We start from the raw sequence: 18,618 nt of genomic DNA, 5'->3' as shown, positions 1-18,618 counted from the left end.
TGCTGTAAGTATTGTAGATGCATTTTTATACAGCTGCTTTGGTATGTCTGGCTTTCCCACAGTACAGCTACATTCACTATGCTGTCCATAAATACTGTACAAAAATAATATGTGCTTTGACATAAAACATCTTCTCTCCATAGAGGATTTCCACTGTTTTAAGAGGAAACCATAAGGCTTTGTTCAATGACATATACAGTATGCACTTTCAGTTACTGGCATTATGTTAAATAGAATAAATTATATCTTTCAGTTGCTGTGGGAGGCATTTTTTCAAGTCTCTGTAATGTCGTCACATAATAAATTAATAATAATAATAATAATAATAATAATAATAATAATAATAATAATAATAATAATAATAGTCCATGTTCAAAGTGCACAAAAAAAAAGAAAAATAATCCACTCGAGTGGGTGTAGATTCAGGTCCAGGCACAGCTTTAAAATTTATTTTTTGGAGTGAATAGACTGTTGCATGTGCATCATGAAGAGGGTCTTCTTACACTCCAAAAGGACGTTTTAAAGTTTGACTCACAGCGGTGCCTTGAGCTGAATATCTACACCTTTTTGACAATGCAAGTAGTATTTTCCCAGTGTCACTTCAGTTCCACAAAACTTATGAGCTCCGCTTGACATCCTGAAATTCGAATGTGCTTTCACATCCACGCTTTGCCCTCAAAAAACACATCGAGAGGACGGTCAGAGGGCGTTTTCTCCGCTCAGCAACATGTATTTGTGCTCCATCGTCACAGTCTGTAATGGCAGGACTCTCTCCATTAGGTGGAGCTCTCTCCCAGCAGGCAGTGTCTGACTCCATTTTCAGGCCACGTTAGTGTTATTCTCAACTCCCGAGCATCTAGACCCCCCCCCCCGGGGCCCCGGCGGGCGGCGGGCGGCGGGCCGCGCGGGGGCCCGGCGGCCCCCCCCCTCGCGCCCCCCCCCCCCCCCCCCCCCCCCCTCCCCCCCCCCCCCTTCCCCCTTTTTTTTTTTTTCTCTTTCTTCTCTCTCTCTCTTTCTTTCTCTCTCTTTTTTTTTTTTTTTTTCTCTCTCTCTCTCTCTCTCTCTTTTTTTTTTTTTTTTTTTTTTTTTTTTTTTTTTTTTTTTTTTTTTTTTTTTTTTCTCTTTCTCTCTCTTTCTCTCTCTCTCTCTCTCTCTCTCTCTCTCTAGATAATGAAATAACACAAGTGCAAAGCCTATGAAGTAAACCACGCCTCTTTTTTTATCATAAAACATTGTATTTTTTTATTTAATTAACATAAAACTGACATGTCAATAGTTATACCTTTTAGGACCTTAGCTAATGTTAGCAATTAGTGCGGCTAAACAAAGAAACAGCTTTTACGTAAAAACAGCCATAAAGTTGACACCCGTTTATGCAGTTAGAATGAGATCATTTTACAGCTGCTGCATACAGCATAATTAGACAGCTTTCTGCCAATCTAATAAGACGGTATGGTAATATGATCACATGCGAGTAGATTTGAGAGTGGATACCTGGAGTCGTTGTAGCTGTACCACTCCCCCAGCGCCGGGTTCTTGCAGTAGGATGTGTAGTGGCCTCCCAGAGCATTTCCCGAGTGGTTGGATACTGCATACAGGTTATACACCGCACGCTCTGCAGGGACACACAACACTGTCAGTCAACACTACTGCAATCCTTACTCCTCAAATCCAGCTGGCCCTCGTTCTCCTCCTCTCTGTCCTCCGGTGGCCGTGTGTCACCTTCGGGAGAGATACTCACCACTGCTGTCTGAGGCGAACTCCCGCAGGTCCAGCTCTTTGAGAGGGAAGTTGACATACGTGGAGAGTTTGCTGGTTCGGATGTTAGAGTCGGAGAAACGCTTCAGGTCTGAGAGGAACACCGAGTCAAGGAGCCGACACTGGTTCAAAATGACGAATTGTGCTTTAAGTGCAACTTTACATTTTACTTCGACTCCACTGCATTTCAGAGGGAAATATTCCAATTACATGGTAAGTTTTATACCACAGCATCTACTTTATCCTTGTTCCTTCACCAGTAAAGATAAAATATGATGCATTGCTGCTACAGATTGACTAGTTCAACAGTTTATAAAGTTAGACCACATGGTCCACTTTACACATTAAAATGCTGCCTACACTTAAGAACACTCTAAACCTGAAAAGTAGTCAACCATTTATTTCTGGTATGCCATTGGCTTAGTGTATGCAAATATGCTCATTCGTTTAAACGCATGTGCATGCTAGCCTGGTTGACACCAGACCCTTCTCAGTTGTAACAGAGTGGGTTGCTGTGATTCGGTGGCCGTCATGTTTAATGTAAACAAAAAGCTGATCGCCGTCGCTGTGCTATTGTCATTGTGTAAAGCCCGCCTCAACGGTTGTGATCGGTGCCTCGATTTGGAAAAATTGGAAATGGGCTTGAATGGGCTCTTGGCCAGACTGACTTCCAGAGCAAATCTCAAATTTGCCGGAAGTTCGTCAGGGTTTTCCCAGGCTATGTGCATTGCTGTAAGCACTAAACAAAATGGTGCAACGATGTGAGGAAAGGATACGAATCACGAGGATCTGAGGGAACTTCTGAATGCTGAATCTTTTGGTGCATTTTCTTCTGGTTTTGCATCTGTTGCATGTCTGAGAGAGAGAGAGAGATCAAACAGAGAGGGCAGTGAGATACTGATGCTGTATAATTCATACTATATCGTCTCTTTAAAAAGGAACGTGGGGTGTGGAGGCTTCTTACCGGTCTCTCTTCCCCATCCAACACATCTTCTTTTGTGAAGAGCCTCAAGCAGTCTTTGAGAGTCACTTCGCCTGAGCTCTTCTGTGGAGACACAGAGAACATCCAGTCAGGAAACAGCAAACTACATGGTATTTTTTTATAAAGCCTAGCCAACACTATTTGACAGAATATGGATGGATAATAAACTTTTTTCAAAGTGTATGTGTGTTCTGACCTGTGCAACCGGTATGGATAGGTCCCAGAATGGATCAAACACGGTGGAGCGGAAGCCACAGACGGTGCAGGTCACAGAGCTCTTCAGCTGTCCAACAAACAGATCTACAGACAGACACGCGAGAAGGAGAATTTAATATGCATAAAAACCAAGGTAAAGTCAAAGATGGTTTAAGGTAATGATGCACCCCATCAAGGTAAATCCCTTACCCACTACTTTGCTGTCCTCTCTCTCCAAGTACATGTTCCACATCCACTTGCCCTTTTCATCATCCCTGTGAATGAAACGGTAGAGCTCAAATCAAAACGGTGTACATCGAAGACTCAAAACTGAAATGTGTGTCCTGATTTTGTTTCTCAGATGCAAGCCACTAAGACATTGTAAAGGTTCTTACTCTGGTCTGGAATTCAAGCTATTGATAAGTGTATACTGGTATGACTATTGTCATTAAACATGTCTGGGTATTAGTTCTTCTGAGGAAAGTTTAGGAATTGCCACATAACTGCAATATCTTGAAGGTAATTAATTACACAGCAATTATAAATAATTACACAGTTTATTTGCACCTTTTAGGCATGCAGCAGTGTTTTTGGCAGTGAAGTGTCAGTGACAGTGAAGGTTATGAGTGACTTATTGAGAGCAGAGGTGAGAGGAGGGGGGGCAGACTTACGAAAGATGGTCAAAGTCTTCAACAGACATCTTAGGTCGTACGGTCACTCTGTTCACCTCATTATGGAGACCGTCCAATAGGAAACGCAGAAACTCCTGGGCGTCCTGCTGACTGCAGAGCGACAAAAAGGGGAAATTGTTACTTTCTTCACTCCAAAATCAGCTATAGTTCTCAAACTGGATTGAATAAATAAAAGGCTTACAAGCAGGAGGAGGGAAGACTTACTTGCAGCCCACAAATTTGGGAGCATATCTCTGGATCTGGCTCCTGAAATCAGAGGGACTGATGGCCTCGTTGTTCACAGAAGTCCACAGGCTCTGAGTCAGCTTTGCAAACTCTGAAGCGAAGGAAAGAAATAATGATAGAAAATGAGACCATAAATCATGCAACACTATCCTTTACAAAAGTATGCTACTTGATAAAATGATGACACTGACTCTGGATCCTCTGAGGGTAGTATTTGTTTCCCCAAAAATCGGCATCTTCTTTAGCTAAAGATGCAGAGTTCTGACGTTGACCAAGACATTTCTGTAAGTCTGCTGTGGTGCAAACCAGCCTGAACTCTTGGGAGATTTGTACTTAGCTGTATGAAAACGCATATTACGTTTTGAGCTTGATGTGTATGCGTAAAAAAAAAAAATAACATGCGGACAGCAAGGACTGAATCGGGGAATGAATGAATGAATGATGAAAATCTCACCCTAACCTATATTTTTTTATTTTTGGGCATCAAAGGGCAGTCTTGACTTCCGCTCACTGTCCACTTACTTTCACCTGCATCTCGAGGTCTTCATCAGCGAATGGAACTGGCTCAGAAGTCATGGTGAGACGGTGACGTGACACCCTTTAAGTGGGTCACCTGATGACACCTGAGCCAGTTCCAGGCACTGAGAAAGGGAGCTTTCACACCTATAGTCCGGTGGACTCGGTGCGATCAGGGGGTTGAAGTTGCAACATTGTTGCATTTTTTCCATTTGGTTCGGTTAGCTTTCACACTGCACTTTGTCAAAATGCACCAAACGCTGGAAACACACGTCACGCGGGTCGAAACGGTCGCTTGTTTATGGTTTGACAGAATATCCGAAACTCGCCGACACATGGAGCAACACTAGATTTAGGACGTCTTTCTGGTTCTGCTTTAGGGTTTCTAATATTTTAGAAGACGGTGAACAATGTGTGAGGTTACAGACAGACAGCGAGTGAAGGAGAGAGACGATGATGCGTTGTCACACAGACGACCAGCGATGTTGGGTCAGAACTAGCCGGGATGCCAGCCGAACTTAGCCCCGCCCACAACATTCAAGGTCGGGAAGTTCAGATTCTGACTAGAATCTGATTATGACCATGTCAGTCTAGGTCAGAACAGCTTATTGATCTAAAAGTTCTCATCCCTTAAATCATATATAAGTGCGTACATTGTGTGCAAGGTTGAAATTGCAGGCTAGTAAATGCATTGTTTTTGGTTCACTTCCTGTATTTGGGTCGGTGGACCAGAGTTTGTTTGTTTGATCCGAGCCAGAGTTCGGATGGGCTTTCACACCACCCCAAAAGAATCGGACTATGTGACCAAACGCTGCGGGGTTAGTTTTAAACGGACCAAACAACGTAGGTGTGAAAGCAACCTAAGAGTCATCTCACTGACGCGGGATGCGGTTGAACGCTCTGGAACGGCTACTAAGAGGAATCTTGAGTTGAGAAAAAAAACTAAACTGAAGACTGAAAGAAACCAGATGAGACAACTTTTTTGTACTAATTTCAGAGACATTATACAAAGTCATGACACAAAAGATATGGCTTTTTGTAATGAGCGTTGGGAAAATACATGTTTTTATTAGAGATATGCACACTCATTGGGAAAGCCCTGTCAGAGTGAATTAGGCCCTTTCGTTGTCCTGCCAGCACACATTTAATTTAGCTGAAAACTATAATTGTAGCATGAACGATTATGTAATTGTAGTTGAGTATTGTGAGATCCGATTCCAGTTAGGTATCTGATCTGTGGTCATTCTTCCCAGTGAAAGCAATCAAAGTATAGGGTTGTCAGATCATTAGCAGTGAGTTAGCACAGCACAACAATACCTACTGCTGAGCCTTAGAAGCGATTTATTTAAGAGGCACTACACTAGTCTGGCTATCACCAGACCAAGCTCAATCTTTTAAGACTGAACATTAGTCTGGGGAGCCTGCTCTGTATTTTCTACTGCACAAGAGGCGTGATCAACGGGCATAGTTCAAAAGACTGTGTACGCAATTGGATAGTCCTTCAACCAATCAGACCAACGATCCAGGTGACGTACTGGTCCTCCATGAGCGCGACCAACGGTGACACGACCGCAACAACGGGCTTTGAGCTGAGCTCCATTCTTTTGGCCACCAGCGGGGCTAGCTGGTAAATTAGGCTTTTACCAAAGCTGGTCGGTAGTAAGGGAAACACATCCTTCTTTTGTAGGAATTGTTCCAGGGCAAGTTTCTGTTCCGTTTTCAGAGAAAAACGGCCTTTGAAATCTTTTAAAAACAGCAGCGACAGCAGCATCAACGGGTAGCTGCGCTTCGGTGGCCGCCATGTTGAATGTAAACAAAAAGCTGCTTGCCGTTGCTTCTCTATCGTCATCGTGTTAAACCCACCAATAGCGCGCCAGGTGGATACGCCAGTTTGTGATTGGTCTCTGCAGATTTGTAACAGAAGCAGGATAGAAAAATATACAGGTTTCCAGCCTGAGCTGCTGGGTGAAATCAAATCGCTAATCGGGCTGGGTATACCCAGTCTAGCACTACACAGCTCTATGTTGTTCTTCGTAATGCTGCTGACGTGTGGTCTCTCCTACCTTCCATGAGAGCAACGTTGGTCGTGCAGTTGTTGTTGAGGTCTGTTCGATGGATGTTTCTAAGGCAGTAATCTCTCAGCTCGCGAGTGTTACTCAGACATTGGAGGATGGAGTTCATGAAACACTGGAAGACACAAAAGTTTATTCAATGAACATCCTGACTCAGCAGGGCAAAGTGCAGCGAGTTGTACATCCGACGTCAAAGTGAAGTAAAAGCTCTTACTGTGTTGCCCAGGTTCCTCAGTCCCACCAGGCCTTGAGGACTCTTGTTCTATTCAAATAGAGAGAGAGGAGATTTTACTATATTCAAGCATTTTTTTGAAGAATTATTCATTGAACAGATAACACAACGGTATCATAAACATTCAAAGAAAGACCCAGCGGAAATATTTGTTACTGCAGGTACATTTTGTGTAATGAATTTATTCCTCAAGTAAAGTCCTGAAGGGAATATGTAGAGTCATCTTTTTCATTAAATTCTGAACTGACAAAGTGCCGACACATCCTGCAAAAATAATATTGCAAAGATGGTCGCGGGGGCCCAAGCTGGGAATGAATCCTAAACATTTCTTGGTTGGCTTCACGTAGGCCCAATATGTGCAAATTAGGGTTATTAATGGGGCCAAAATTTGATTTGTTTTTGATGTTGACTTTCTTGGGCTCATGATTGGGTCAACGTGGGGACCATGTAATCCCCTTTTTTGGTCCACTTACAATATGGGACTAAACTGGGTGCTAAATGGGATGTTTAGTTATCATTGGAGTTTAACATGAGTTACCACAGCCTAAATTTAAAGCTATAGTGTGTAGTTTCTGTCGCCCCCATGAGGAATTCTAAGTAATGACAACAAAACTGTCAGCGCGTCCACATGATACAAGCCTTCCATGATCTCGCCCCACCCCCACCCCTCCTCCACGCAGTTGCTAGTAACCAAGGAGGACATGGAGGATTAAAAAAACATGAACACTTCAGAAGAAGAAGTAATTATCTTCACTCGAGTTTTTGCGCGGGAAAGTCGCCGGACGCCACAATCTTCTGAATACAGCCATGCTGAGAAATACATAGAAAGTTGTGTGGAGCTTATAGTCCTAAATAGCGTTGTATCAACTAATTTGGCAATGGCTTGAATGTGACGGACGTTTATTAATATGAAAAAGTTACGCACTAAAGCTTTAAACCACAAGTTAACTAATACAGACTGACAGTCTTCTGAGCCATTTCTTTGTGTGTTACCTCAATTATACTGCCATGTCAAGTGAATATGTAAAAAGATGTTGATGCTAAAGATACACATGCAGAGAGTGTCTATACATATATTAGCCTGCTGTACACACAACAGATCAGCTTGTGCACGCTCTCAGTATGATGTAACTAATGCATGACAGCACCGGGTTACATTCCTCAAGTGTGTTTAAGCCTCAATGGACTTACTGGCATTTTTTCAACGCACACCATCTGACGGTCACATTGTTGGCAGCACTGTGCTGTGGATATCAGCTACTGCTCCACATGCTTGGATGAAATACCTCAGTGTGTCCTGACCTCTGCCTGCAGCTGCCATTCACACCGCAGTGACATCACACAAGCAGGCCAAAGAGAAAGCTCTAGTGAGAAGCTGCAGAACACAACGTGGCGTCAAGTTGTTTGTGTGAAGAGTTTCAAATTGCTGCCTGAGTCACAGACCAACAACATATCTGGTGCCACTGGTAGTGTAGGGTCATTCACCTGTAGGGCAGACTGACGCAAGGCTCTGAAAGCCAGTACCAGCTTGGTTTATCATACTGGCTTAAAGGGCAATTACAAAGATTCATAAAATGCACAAAGAAAAATAACATTCCAGTTTTTCATGCTCCTGTTGTCCTATTTCTGATCAAATATTCAGTTTCCACTGTATGATTTTTAGCAAAAACAACCAATATCCTCCTCAATATCATGCTTGTCACTTGTCTAAACCAGGTCGTCCTTGAACCCAAGTTGAATAATTTTGACCTCTTTTTTTTTTTTTTTTTTTTTCTTCCTATACCAGTGACGGTTTCTGAGTATCAACAGGTGACACATTGGCTTGTGACCTGTAGCTCATACTGAATGAGGGAACATAGTAAAAGTGTAACATGATGTCCCTAAGCACTGTCTTGCATCGATGCCTCTGCTGACGTCTGAGAAGCTACATGTGGAAATGACAGCGTCAAGGCAGCAACACACTGACGGAAGCACACATGAAGGCGCAACACACACATAACTGTATGTATGCACACAAATTGTAAACTGAGCAGCAACGTCAGCTACCTGTATTTAACTCTTTTTTTCCTAATTGCACTCAGAGTTCTACTGTCGGGATGTTTGTGCCTCTCCTGTGGCACTTTTGTTATCACAGCAAATGCATGATATCTGTGTTCCAGTGGTCAGATGTGGAGATATGAGGTGTGATTCGGAGACAAGCATAAAGTATTTGCTTACACTTCACGTAAGGCCTTAAAGAAGTAAATATGTGTTGTTATCAAGACTTTCAGTGGAGAGGTTTAGAGCCTCGTGATGGCCGTCATGCTGTTCCAAAAGCTGGAAATAGAACTGTGACAGAATGAACTATCAACAGCCCTCTTGGCTGAAATCTCATTTATGTCCCCCCTTTTGTGTCTCTCTACTTCTCTGCAGCATTTGAAGGTGACCATATGGTCCTGAGTTCCAATCTGCTGCACTGCTCTGGTGAATGCTGACCAGCGGCACACTCAGCGAGCGGCTGGTGATTTAAAAGACTCATCCAAAAACCGAGGAAGTGATGCGTTCAGGTAATCTCTCTGCGAAGGAACTCTCTCCACTGGTTGGCATGACTTCAGAGAAAGAGAGAGAGAGAGCTAGAGAACGCAATGTCCTACCAGCTATGCATGTCTGGTCAAGGCTAAATGCTGTGACGAAGGAAGCAACACTCCTACACATGCCACTCCCTTGGAGACAGTATAAACATGAATCTCTGTTACATTACATAACAGCAGGACTGGTAGAGGTCTAAAATACCATACTCAAGTAGAATTATTGGTACTTTTCTAAAACTGTAGTAAGTAGAGAAAATAATACAGATGAAACATACTCAAAACATTGTTTTAAATGCACTGGGAGGAAAGCTTTTTTGCCAACTTTGATAGTTTGAAAAGGCACAGAAATCTTCAAAAGTGAGAGAGAGAGAGAGAGAGAGAGAGAGAGAGAGAGAGAGAGAGAGAGAGAGAGAACAAAAAGTTGATTGTAATAAACTCGACTAAGAGTCCACAGCCAGGTGTGGACGAGGCTGTATGCGAATGTCAGCATGCTAACATATTCACATGCCAAGATGTAAGATGCTTGTTCACCATCCTAGTTTAGTGTGTCAGCATGCTAACATCTGATATTTAACACTGGTCATAAAACATCAATTGGACTAATTGATGGATAAAAATGAATAAAGCTGCAACAATTTGTTGACTGATCGATTAGTTGATCGACAGAAAAATAATCAGCAACTATTTTATTAATTGATTGAGCGTTTGAACCATTTTTCAAGCTAAGAAGCCAAAATTCCCTGGCTCCAGCATCTCAAATGTGAGGATTGGCTGCTTTTTTTAGTCTTATGTGATAGTAAACTGAACATGTATGGTTGGAGGACTGTTGGTCAGACAAAACAAGCAATTTGACAACATCACCTTAAACTATGGAAAATTGTGATTTGTGAAAATTGACTTGACTAGTTTTTGACTTTTTGACTTGATTTTATAGACCGAAATGATAAACTGATAGATAAGCAGATTAATTGACAATGAAAACCTGATGATGATGCTAGATGAAAAGTTATTAATCATTAGGTTTAATCATCTGGGCATCATGAATGTCTTCATCAAATATCATGGCAATCCATCAAATAGCTGTGGAGATGTTAAAGTCCAGACCAAAGTGTTTATAGTTGCATAGAAATACTGTAAAATATTTTAGGTCAGCATACTGTACTTTATGATCTACAGGCCTAAAACAAAACTTACATAACATGGAACAAACTTTCACTTTCCCCTTCTTAAGAAACAACTAGGCTTCACACAGGTTTCACATAATATATTTAAGTGAGGTATAGTTTTTCTATCACATTGGAAACAAATGAAAGAAAACAAGTTATTTTACCCTTTCTGAAAGTAAAACATCCAAATAGCATTGCTAATGTTAAGAATGCAGCCTTCTCAAGGCTGAGCCCCCAGGCTAGCCTATGTTTTATATAACTGGTAAAACACAGTAGCCTAATAGGCCTACATATGAACTTTAAAAGTCAGGTACAGAGTCTGTACAAGACTACCATTTTTCCTGTATGTACTATAGACGGTAAACATGCTAGTCTTGTTTTTAACAAGTTACCCAAATAAAAAGGTATGAGAAAGAGGAGGATACTGCTTTCAGAAAGGTGAGGCAGAAGCAGGGGTGTAGTGATGGAGGACTCACCTTGGCCTGGTTGATGATTAGACCCATGAATGTGGACACCAGCTTGGACCGGGACAACGAAGGACTCTTTCGCCGCAGCTCGGGTTTGTCTAAGGGGAAAGCGGCCGGTGTTTCCTCCGGTAAAGTCACCGTGTACGAGTGTCGCAGAGACGGCATGGTTGCGCTGTTGAATGTGTGTCCGACCCCGGTATGGTATAACGTTAGTGCAGTCCAATGCAGCTGGACATATTTCAAATCCACAGACAGGCTTAAGTCAATGATAATCAATTAATAATCGATCGATAGGCAGTCAGGTCGCTTGTCGTCCTGCTGTATTTGCGGGTTGTGGGTCTCTTCTTACCCGCACCTGAACACTGCCTGCACACTGTGTTGGAGAACACAGAGGTGGCGCGTGCGTTGGAGTTTTAACTGCGTGCTGTAAACATCCCCTCCCACCCAGTGAAGACCGGCGCTGCCTTCAAGTGCTGTAGGAAACATTAACACTGATCTTGGTGCATTGAAAAAAAGCTATAGGTAGGGCGCATATGTAGGCTATTATAAGTAGCCTACAAACCGCACAATGTAAAATATATCCCATTAGAAGTAAAAGTCCTGCATTCACAATCATATAGAGTATAGAAGTATTATCAGCAAAAGGTATTTAAAGTATCAAAAGCAAAATAACTCATGACAGTGACATAATATTATAAAAGACAATATTAAGTGTAATTGTGTTGGGTTACCTAAAGGTTGGGAACCTAAAGGGTCACGGGGGGGGGGGGATTTCATCTTTTTGGAACTCTTAACAGTAATTTAAATGAAACCATCCAACAAGTTTAGAGGGGAAATCTTAAGAACTCACAGACAGACAGACAGACAGACAGACAGACAGACAGACAGTTTTTAAGTAATTGTAATCTATCAGAGCTGTAAGGATATTAGTTTTTGAGTATTTTTACTCTGAAGGTTTTAAATATGTCTCTAGTTGTTTCCAGTGAAAAAGTTTAGAGTGGTCTTTTTGAGTTTTGCATTGTATATAATCGCCTGTTAAGACTAAACACATTCTGTAGTGAATATTATTATGTATTTATTCTTCTGCAATATTTCACAATTACTCAGACAGACAATAGACTTAATCGAAAGAGCTCTATAGTTTAGTGCCAAGGGCACAAGTGTAAGGTTTGAGTTTACTCACCTCCACTCAGCATGTACAGTGTCCCATATAAGTGTTGATATGGGAGAAACAGAATAGGGAGCAACAAAAATGGCAGAAATACATGTATCACAGTTCACAGGTTTCTATGATTCCACTCAATATTCAACAATATTCAAATTTTATTGACAAGGTGGTGTTAAGAACAAGGTACAATAAGCAGTGTGTGCTGGGGAAGAAATGTAGTTATTTTTGCCTGTTAGTTTCTGAAATGAAACCTATTGTGTAACTAAAACCACATATGTGGGTGGTTTAAAAACAGGGTAGAACAAATATAATGTGTTAGCAGAAAATTAAAGCTCCCGTCAGCTTTATTCCACCGCCCAAAAACCTCAGCCCCGAGCACAGAGACTTGCTGACCTTGCCTTTGCTCTTTAGACTGTGGTTCTGACTTGACACAGACACAGCTCTGAGTCTGATAAGAAGCTTGATAGCTGGCCTTGTAAACCTTTACATGTCCTTACAAATCACTGAGTCCAGTGCTTTCAGAATCACATAACATGCCATAGTTAACTGATGAATCAGGTTTTACATCTACTGTACGTATATTATTTTATAAAGGAAGGGGGGGAAAACCACACAATATGTCTCTTAATTGAACAAAACTAAGGCTCTTGAGTCTGTTGGATGGAGCGAATAACATAAAGGTGTGCTCCCTTGGGAGCAAGAATGTGCGCAGGAAAACGTAAGGCAATTTATTGATTGCATTTTAATATTTATTGTGTAAAATGGGTCATTTTGGTTTGATGCAATGGCTTGTGATCAATAACATTAGGTTCTGTCCTCTGGAGATCGTGAATGTAAAGATGAAATGTTATGGCAGTCTGATCAGTAACGGACTACTACATGCAATCTCATTCACACCCCACTGCCACACCATGGAAACAAGTGTTCACAGTGCGTCAGTGAGGGAACACCTCAAACAGTACTTATGTACATGCCCAACATACCCAACAGGAACACTGAGTGAGGGAATCCCTTTCCACAAACCTTATAATTAACCACCCAAACGCATTAAAGAAGACACATTCCACACATGCCAGATTAATCACATCAGGAAGAACTCGTCTAAGAGCATACAGTTATCGCACTGAGGTGGGGAGCTGCTGACAAATCTTGACTTTTAATCTGTTCAACCATACATGCTTTCATTAGCAGCAAGGCTAACAATGATCAGTCAGGAGTTGGTTATTCATCCCTAGTTTCGCATTACCAGACCTTCCTCCACAGCATTGCGGAGGAGGGTCTGGCAGCCTCGGGAAGGGACTTGTTTTGGTGTAACATGTGTACGTTCAAAGGTTGTTTTAGTTGTGCATCAGAAAAACTCAGACTGGACAGATGGTTTAGCTAGCTGTCAGTTAACCATAGTCCTCATAAATCGACCAGAGTTTAAAATTACAATAGGTAACGGACATCCGGCTGAAAAGAGTGACATCGGGCGGAATTTTACGGTGGCACTGGAGCAATCCCGGAAGTGGAACGTCGTGGATATCAACTAATTCGTATTATACTATACCTGTGGATCACCGGTCTTCCACATTAGCTAAATGTCAGCATGCTAGTATTGCCACAATGATGTTAACATGCTGATGTTTAGCAGTTGTAATGTCGCCATTTTAGATTAGCGTGTTATCATGCTAACATTTGCCAATAACCACTAAACACACAGTAGCCTACAGTTGAGGGCTCACCAACCTTCTTACAATTCATCCTGAGAGAGACATGAATGTTGGCACTAGATTTGACACAAGTCCATCCAACTGTTGTTGAGATATTTCAATCAACACAACAAATGTCAACCTCATAATGGTGCTAGAGGAAATGTCAAGGGATCACCAAAGCTATTTAAATTCAACCTGAGGGGAACATGCATGGCTGAACCAAGTATTATGGCAATCCATACAATAGTTGTTGAGATATTTCCCTGAAAACCAAAAACGACAACTTTATAGTGACACTAGGGGAAGTCAGTGGATCACCAGAGTGATTGGATTTTATCCTCTGGGGACCATGACTGTCCATAGTGCAGAATTTCCAACATGTCCAATGTTAGCGCCTGCCAGTGGTAAAATAAAAAGACACTGTGGCAGACAGCAATGCAGACTGCTGCTCTCTATTTAGAATGAAAGACAAAAACGTACACCATCATAATAATTTCAATGATGCTATATGTACATACAAATTCTGCACATGGCGCTTTAATTTGTAATGAGGGATATTTGTATAAAATGTACTAAACTCATTCATGCTGCCAGAGGTTGAACCCCTTACAGTTTGGACACCCAAAATGTCAACTCTGTCCACACGATACCTCAAAATTGGCAGATTGTCATGAAAGTTGCTGAGCAAATTTTATATTTCAAGGGTGACAAACACAATTGATTTTTTTAAACGACCTCTGTGGCCTTTTGTTTTAACACCTTTTTGAAAACAATCTTTATTAAATCATTAATCGTTAATATGGGATATCGTTAAAATTGTCAAAACTGACATTTAGGGGCTAATAAACTCGATGCGAGAGATATGATCAAGATAACAGCCATGTGTACACGCTATCATAAGAACTATTGTTAATATTCACCTCTGAAAGCCATGTTATGTAACAAGACAAGAGTACATGAATGCAATAAATTAAAATTATCTCACTGAAATACAGGCCTGAAGTTGCTTCTGTTTTCACTGAGAGAGAATCATTGTGAAAGCACACTGCCAAATAATTACAATGATTACAACTTCAAAAGGCAAAGCCGCTCACTTCATTCGAACACGTAAGCATGCACTTCCACTTTGCTCCCCCCACCCCCGGGCTTGGCCTGTATCCTGCACACATGCACGTCAGTGAGGGAATACCTTTAGCAGTACTCATGTTTAGCAAACCCAGGAAACCTTTTCTAAACTTCACCTTACCTAAACTTTACATGAGTCACTCAACTGCCTTAACGAGGAGCAGTGACTCAAGCACAATCAAAACATGCATAACAGTCGCATGGATATGACAGATAATTGAAGTAATGATTTCTATGAACTAATAATAGCCTTCCTCACTGTTGCAGTTTTATTATGAGAAACATAACATTGGTAGATATTCTTTATTTTTTAAGAAAATGCTATTGGTATTTAGTACTAGCTGACCTGCAGGTGACTAGGGTTGCTCTCTTTCCCCACTCCTTTTTGCATTGGAAAAAGCTTTACCTTGCAAAACAATTGTCTAGAGCCAAATGTTACAGATGTTAGTATAAGGTTATAGGTAATCTTTAGATGTAGTTAACTAACTTGGAAAATCCATGCTGCCTTTGTTTGTTGTTGTTGATTTTTTAGAACAATTGTCTCTGGTAATCAATGGTGGAAAGTAACTAAGTGCATTTACTCAAGTACTGTAGTAAAGTATATATAAATATATATATATATATATATATATATATATATATATATATATATATGTGTGTGTATATATATATATATAGGCTATATATATATATACAGTGTGTATATATATATATATATATATATATATATATATATAACACACACTGTATATAATAGTAAAAATATAACAAAAAAATTACAACAATCATTTAAATAAAATAAATATTTAGGGTGTGATAAGTGACAATGACTAACAGACATATAAAACAGAGACTGATACTTATGCATACTTACACACGCGCACACACCCATAAATACATACACCTACAGTTTTATGTAACCATAGATACACAACACGCTCAACATTTACCTCAAAGGGAGGAAAACGAGGACAAGAGACAGTATACCAACATGGCAACAGAACACAGTTGAAGGGCATGTAGCCTATATATAATCATGACTGAATGTTTTACTTACACCATCATAATAATTTCAATGATGCTATATGTACATACAAATTCTGCACATGGCGCTTTAATTTGTAATGAGGGATATTTGTATAAAATGTACTAAACTCATTCATGCTGCCAGAGGTTGAACCCCTTACAGTTGGACACCCAAAATGTCAACTCTGTCCACACGATATCTCAAAATTGGCAGATTGTCATGAAAGTTGCTGAGAAAATGTTATATTTCATAGGATTAACATTTGATTTTTTAGGCGCCTCTGTGGCCTTTTTGTTTACCTTTTTGAAAAAATCATTATTAAATCATTATCGTTAATATGTGATATTTCACATATGAATGATATGAAATATCACATATTAACGATTAATGATTTAATAAAGATTGTTTTCAAAAAGGTGTTAAAACAAAAGGCCACAGAGGTCGTTTAAAAAATCAATTGTGTTTGTTAAATACGTCAAAACTGACATTTAGGGGCTAATAAACTCGATACGAGAGATATGATCAAGATAACAGCCATGTGTACACGCTATCATAAGAACTATTGTTAATATTCACCTCTGAAAGCCATGTTATGTAACAAGACAAGAGTACATGAATGCAATAAATTTAAATTATCTCACCGAAATACAGGCCTGAAGTTGCTTCTGTTTTCACTGAGAGAGAATCATTGTGAAAGCACACTGCCAAATAATAACAATGATTACAACTTCAAAAGGCAAAGCCGCTCCCTTCATTCGAACATGCAAGCATGCACTTCCACTTTGCTCCTCCACCCCCAGGCTTGGCCTGTATCCTGCACACATGCACGTCAGTGAGGGAATACCTTTAGCAGTACTCATGTTTGAGCAAACCCAGGAAACCTTTTCTATAAACTTCACCTTACCTAAGCTTTACAGTGTCTGTTGCTTCCCTAAAGTTACTAGGACAGCACTCCAAATTAGCGCCCTTCCTCAGCGTGTGCATACAGTAGGCAATTACAAACAAAACTCCACACAGGTGGGTTTAATTATATACAGCACAGGTGGAGTTAATCATCCACAGCTTCTCTAAACGAACAATGCTACATAAAAACCTGCTGCTGACTACAACTTAGCTGCAACTATGGAGTCTTATCAGTCAGGTTTACTTTCAGTGTTTGCTAGGTCAACCTGCCCTCTGCCTACGTATCATCATACAACGATTCGTATGATATCTTATGAGTTATGCACATTTTTTTCATGCGTTAACCTACAAATGTCCAACAACACGAGCGATCAGTGCGCCTGCCAAGCCTTCTGCAGTGCAGAACTTGTTTAAGCAACACGATTAGGTTAGGTTTAGGAAAAGATCGTGGTTTGGGTTAAAATGATTATGTTTGTTAGTTATGTATGTGATGTTAGTTAAGTAGCCTGTGTAAGGTACGTAACAAAGTAAGTTAAAACGTGGACTTTTGGTTTCACACAGGTAGCATTGGGCATCGAGAACTGGTGCCAACTTGGAATCGTTTCAAAAATGACGATGCAAATGGAATTTTAAAAAAAATGTTTTTATTGGAATTGTTCCAAATTTAACACGCAAAAGTTTCGGTTTCCGTAGCAGCCGCCGTACTGCGGGTAGAGTACTAATCTACTCGCAGATCAGTCTGGCATCTTGAGATAGAAAAAATTTGGAGCCGTTCTCCAAACGACCGACCAATCAGCGTTGGTTTTGAGGCGGGTTTAGGTGTGACGCAACGAGAAGCGACTGTTCAGTCTAAACAACATGGCAGCTTCCACGGATGAGATGAGCGTAGCTATCGCGCAAGTTTTATCTGAATTAGAAAGTATTCCTTAATTGAAAGAAGAGCAAAAAATGGCAATGGAGGCTTTTCTCAGAGGAAAAGATGTTTTTGCTCTTCTCCCGGCTGGTTTCGGCAAGACTTTGATCTGATTGGTTGATTTGGCCCGTCTATCACCAACAGGTGGTGATAGACAGATGGTTTATCCAATCAGCTAACCAGTATTTTCGCCCCTTCCCAAAAGTTCCCAGATGGATTTGCCGAGCAAATACGAAGCAATCCATCTGGCGGAGTCAGGTTAGTACTCCCAGGCACTTGTGCTGCAGCCATGGAGCTAAAGTGTGGCTTTATTTTACTTTGAAAAAGCCCGAAAACTAAAATAAAATAAAATATGACCCGTTTCAACTCCACCCCCCAAAGAATGGGAATCGAGAATCGATAAGAACTGGAATTGAAAGGAAGAATCGGAATTGGAATCAGAATTGTTAAAATCAAAACGATGCCCAACCCTACGCACAGGACACAAACAGCGGCCTCCTGGGTGAAAGTCCTGTCTGATGTTCATTCCATATTCAGCTATTATATGTCACTGCTAGTTGATGGATGACTACACTGTACATAAATGCCTCAAAGGAATGTTTCAGCACAGAAAGAATTTACTTGAATAGATTTTGCAACTTTTAAGTAACTGAACACAATCAAAAGGTGTGGACTGGAATTATTTTTGCCAGGAGGCATTGTTCCAGGTTTACCTGTCACCTTCTGAATCACTGCATGAGGACACACGTTTGGGCCCATTCTGAATGTTCATACAAAGAAGAGCTCTTTTTGGTGTAATGTAACGCAACTGATCATGTAGTCTTTATCATTTGTGGTACTTCATTATGTTTTCCAAGTTAAATAAAGAAACTGATAAGATTGTAAAGGTTTTTCTGCTGGCTTATGTAACTAC

General features: G+C 40.8%; 1 protein-coding gene across 2 annotated transcripts; it reads right to left on the bottom strand.

The window, feature by feature from the left end:
* Positions 1-1,322: 1,322 nt before the first annotated feature.
* On the bottom strand, positions 1,323-11,301 carry LOC120544214 (ubiquitin carboxyl-terminal hydrolase 2-like). Of its 2 annotated transcripts, XM_039777831.1 has the most exons (12): positions 10,885-10,951; positions 7,864-7,986; positions 6,655-6,702; positions 6,432-6,555; positions 3,832-3,943; positions 3,607-3,717; positions 3,146-3,210; positions 2,937-3,040; positions 2,723-2,803; positions 2,535-2,613; positions 1,742-1,849; positions 1,323-1,615 (listed from the first exon to the last, which is right to left on the bottom strand). In XM_039777831.1, exons 2-12 carry the CDS (start codon positions 7,885-7,887, stop codon positions 1,440-1,442), a joined length of 1,032 nt encoding a protein of 343 aa, XP_039633765.1. In that variant the 5' UTR covers positions 7,888-7,986; positions 10,885-10,951; the 3' UTR covers positions 1,323-1,439. The 2 variants fall into 2 exon arrangements, with proteins under 2 accessions (XP_039633765.1, XP_039633764.1); XM_039777830.1 differs by lacking the exon at positions 7,864-7,986 and having other exon boundaries at positions 1,331-1,615; positions 10,885-11,301.
* Between the last annotated feature and the right edge of the window lie 7,317 nt (positions 11,302-18,618).

Source organism: Perca fluviatilis, chromosome 16 (genome assembly GCF_010015445.1).
Source record: "Perca fluviatilis chromosome 16, GENO_Pfluv_1.0, whole genome shotgun sequence".
NCBI classification, from domain to species: Eukaryota; Metazoa; Chordata; class Actinopteri; order Perciformes; family Percidae; genus Perca; species Perca fluviatilis.
The sequence above is the reverse complement of the archived record's forward strand: the minus strand, read 5'-3'. Positions and strand labels throughout refer to the sequence as shown.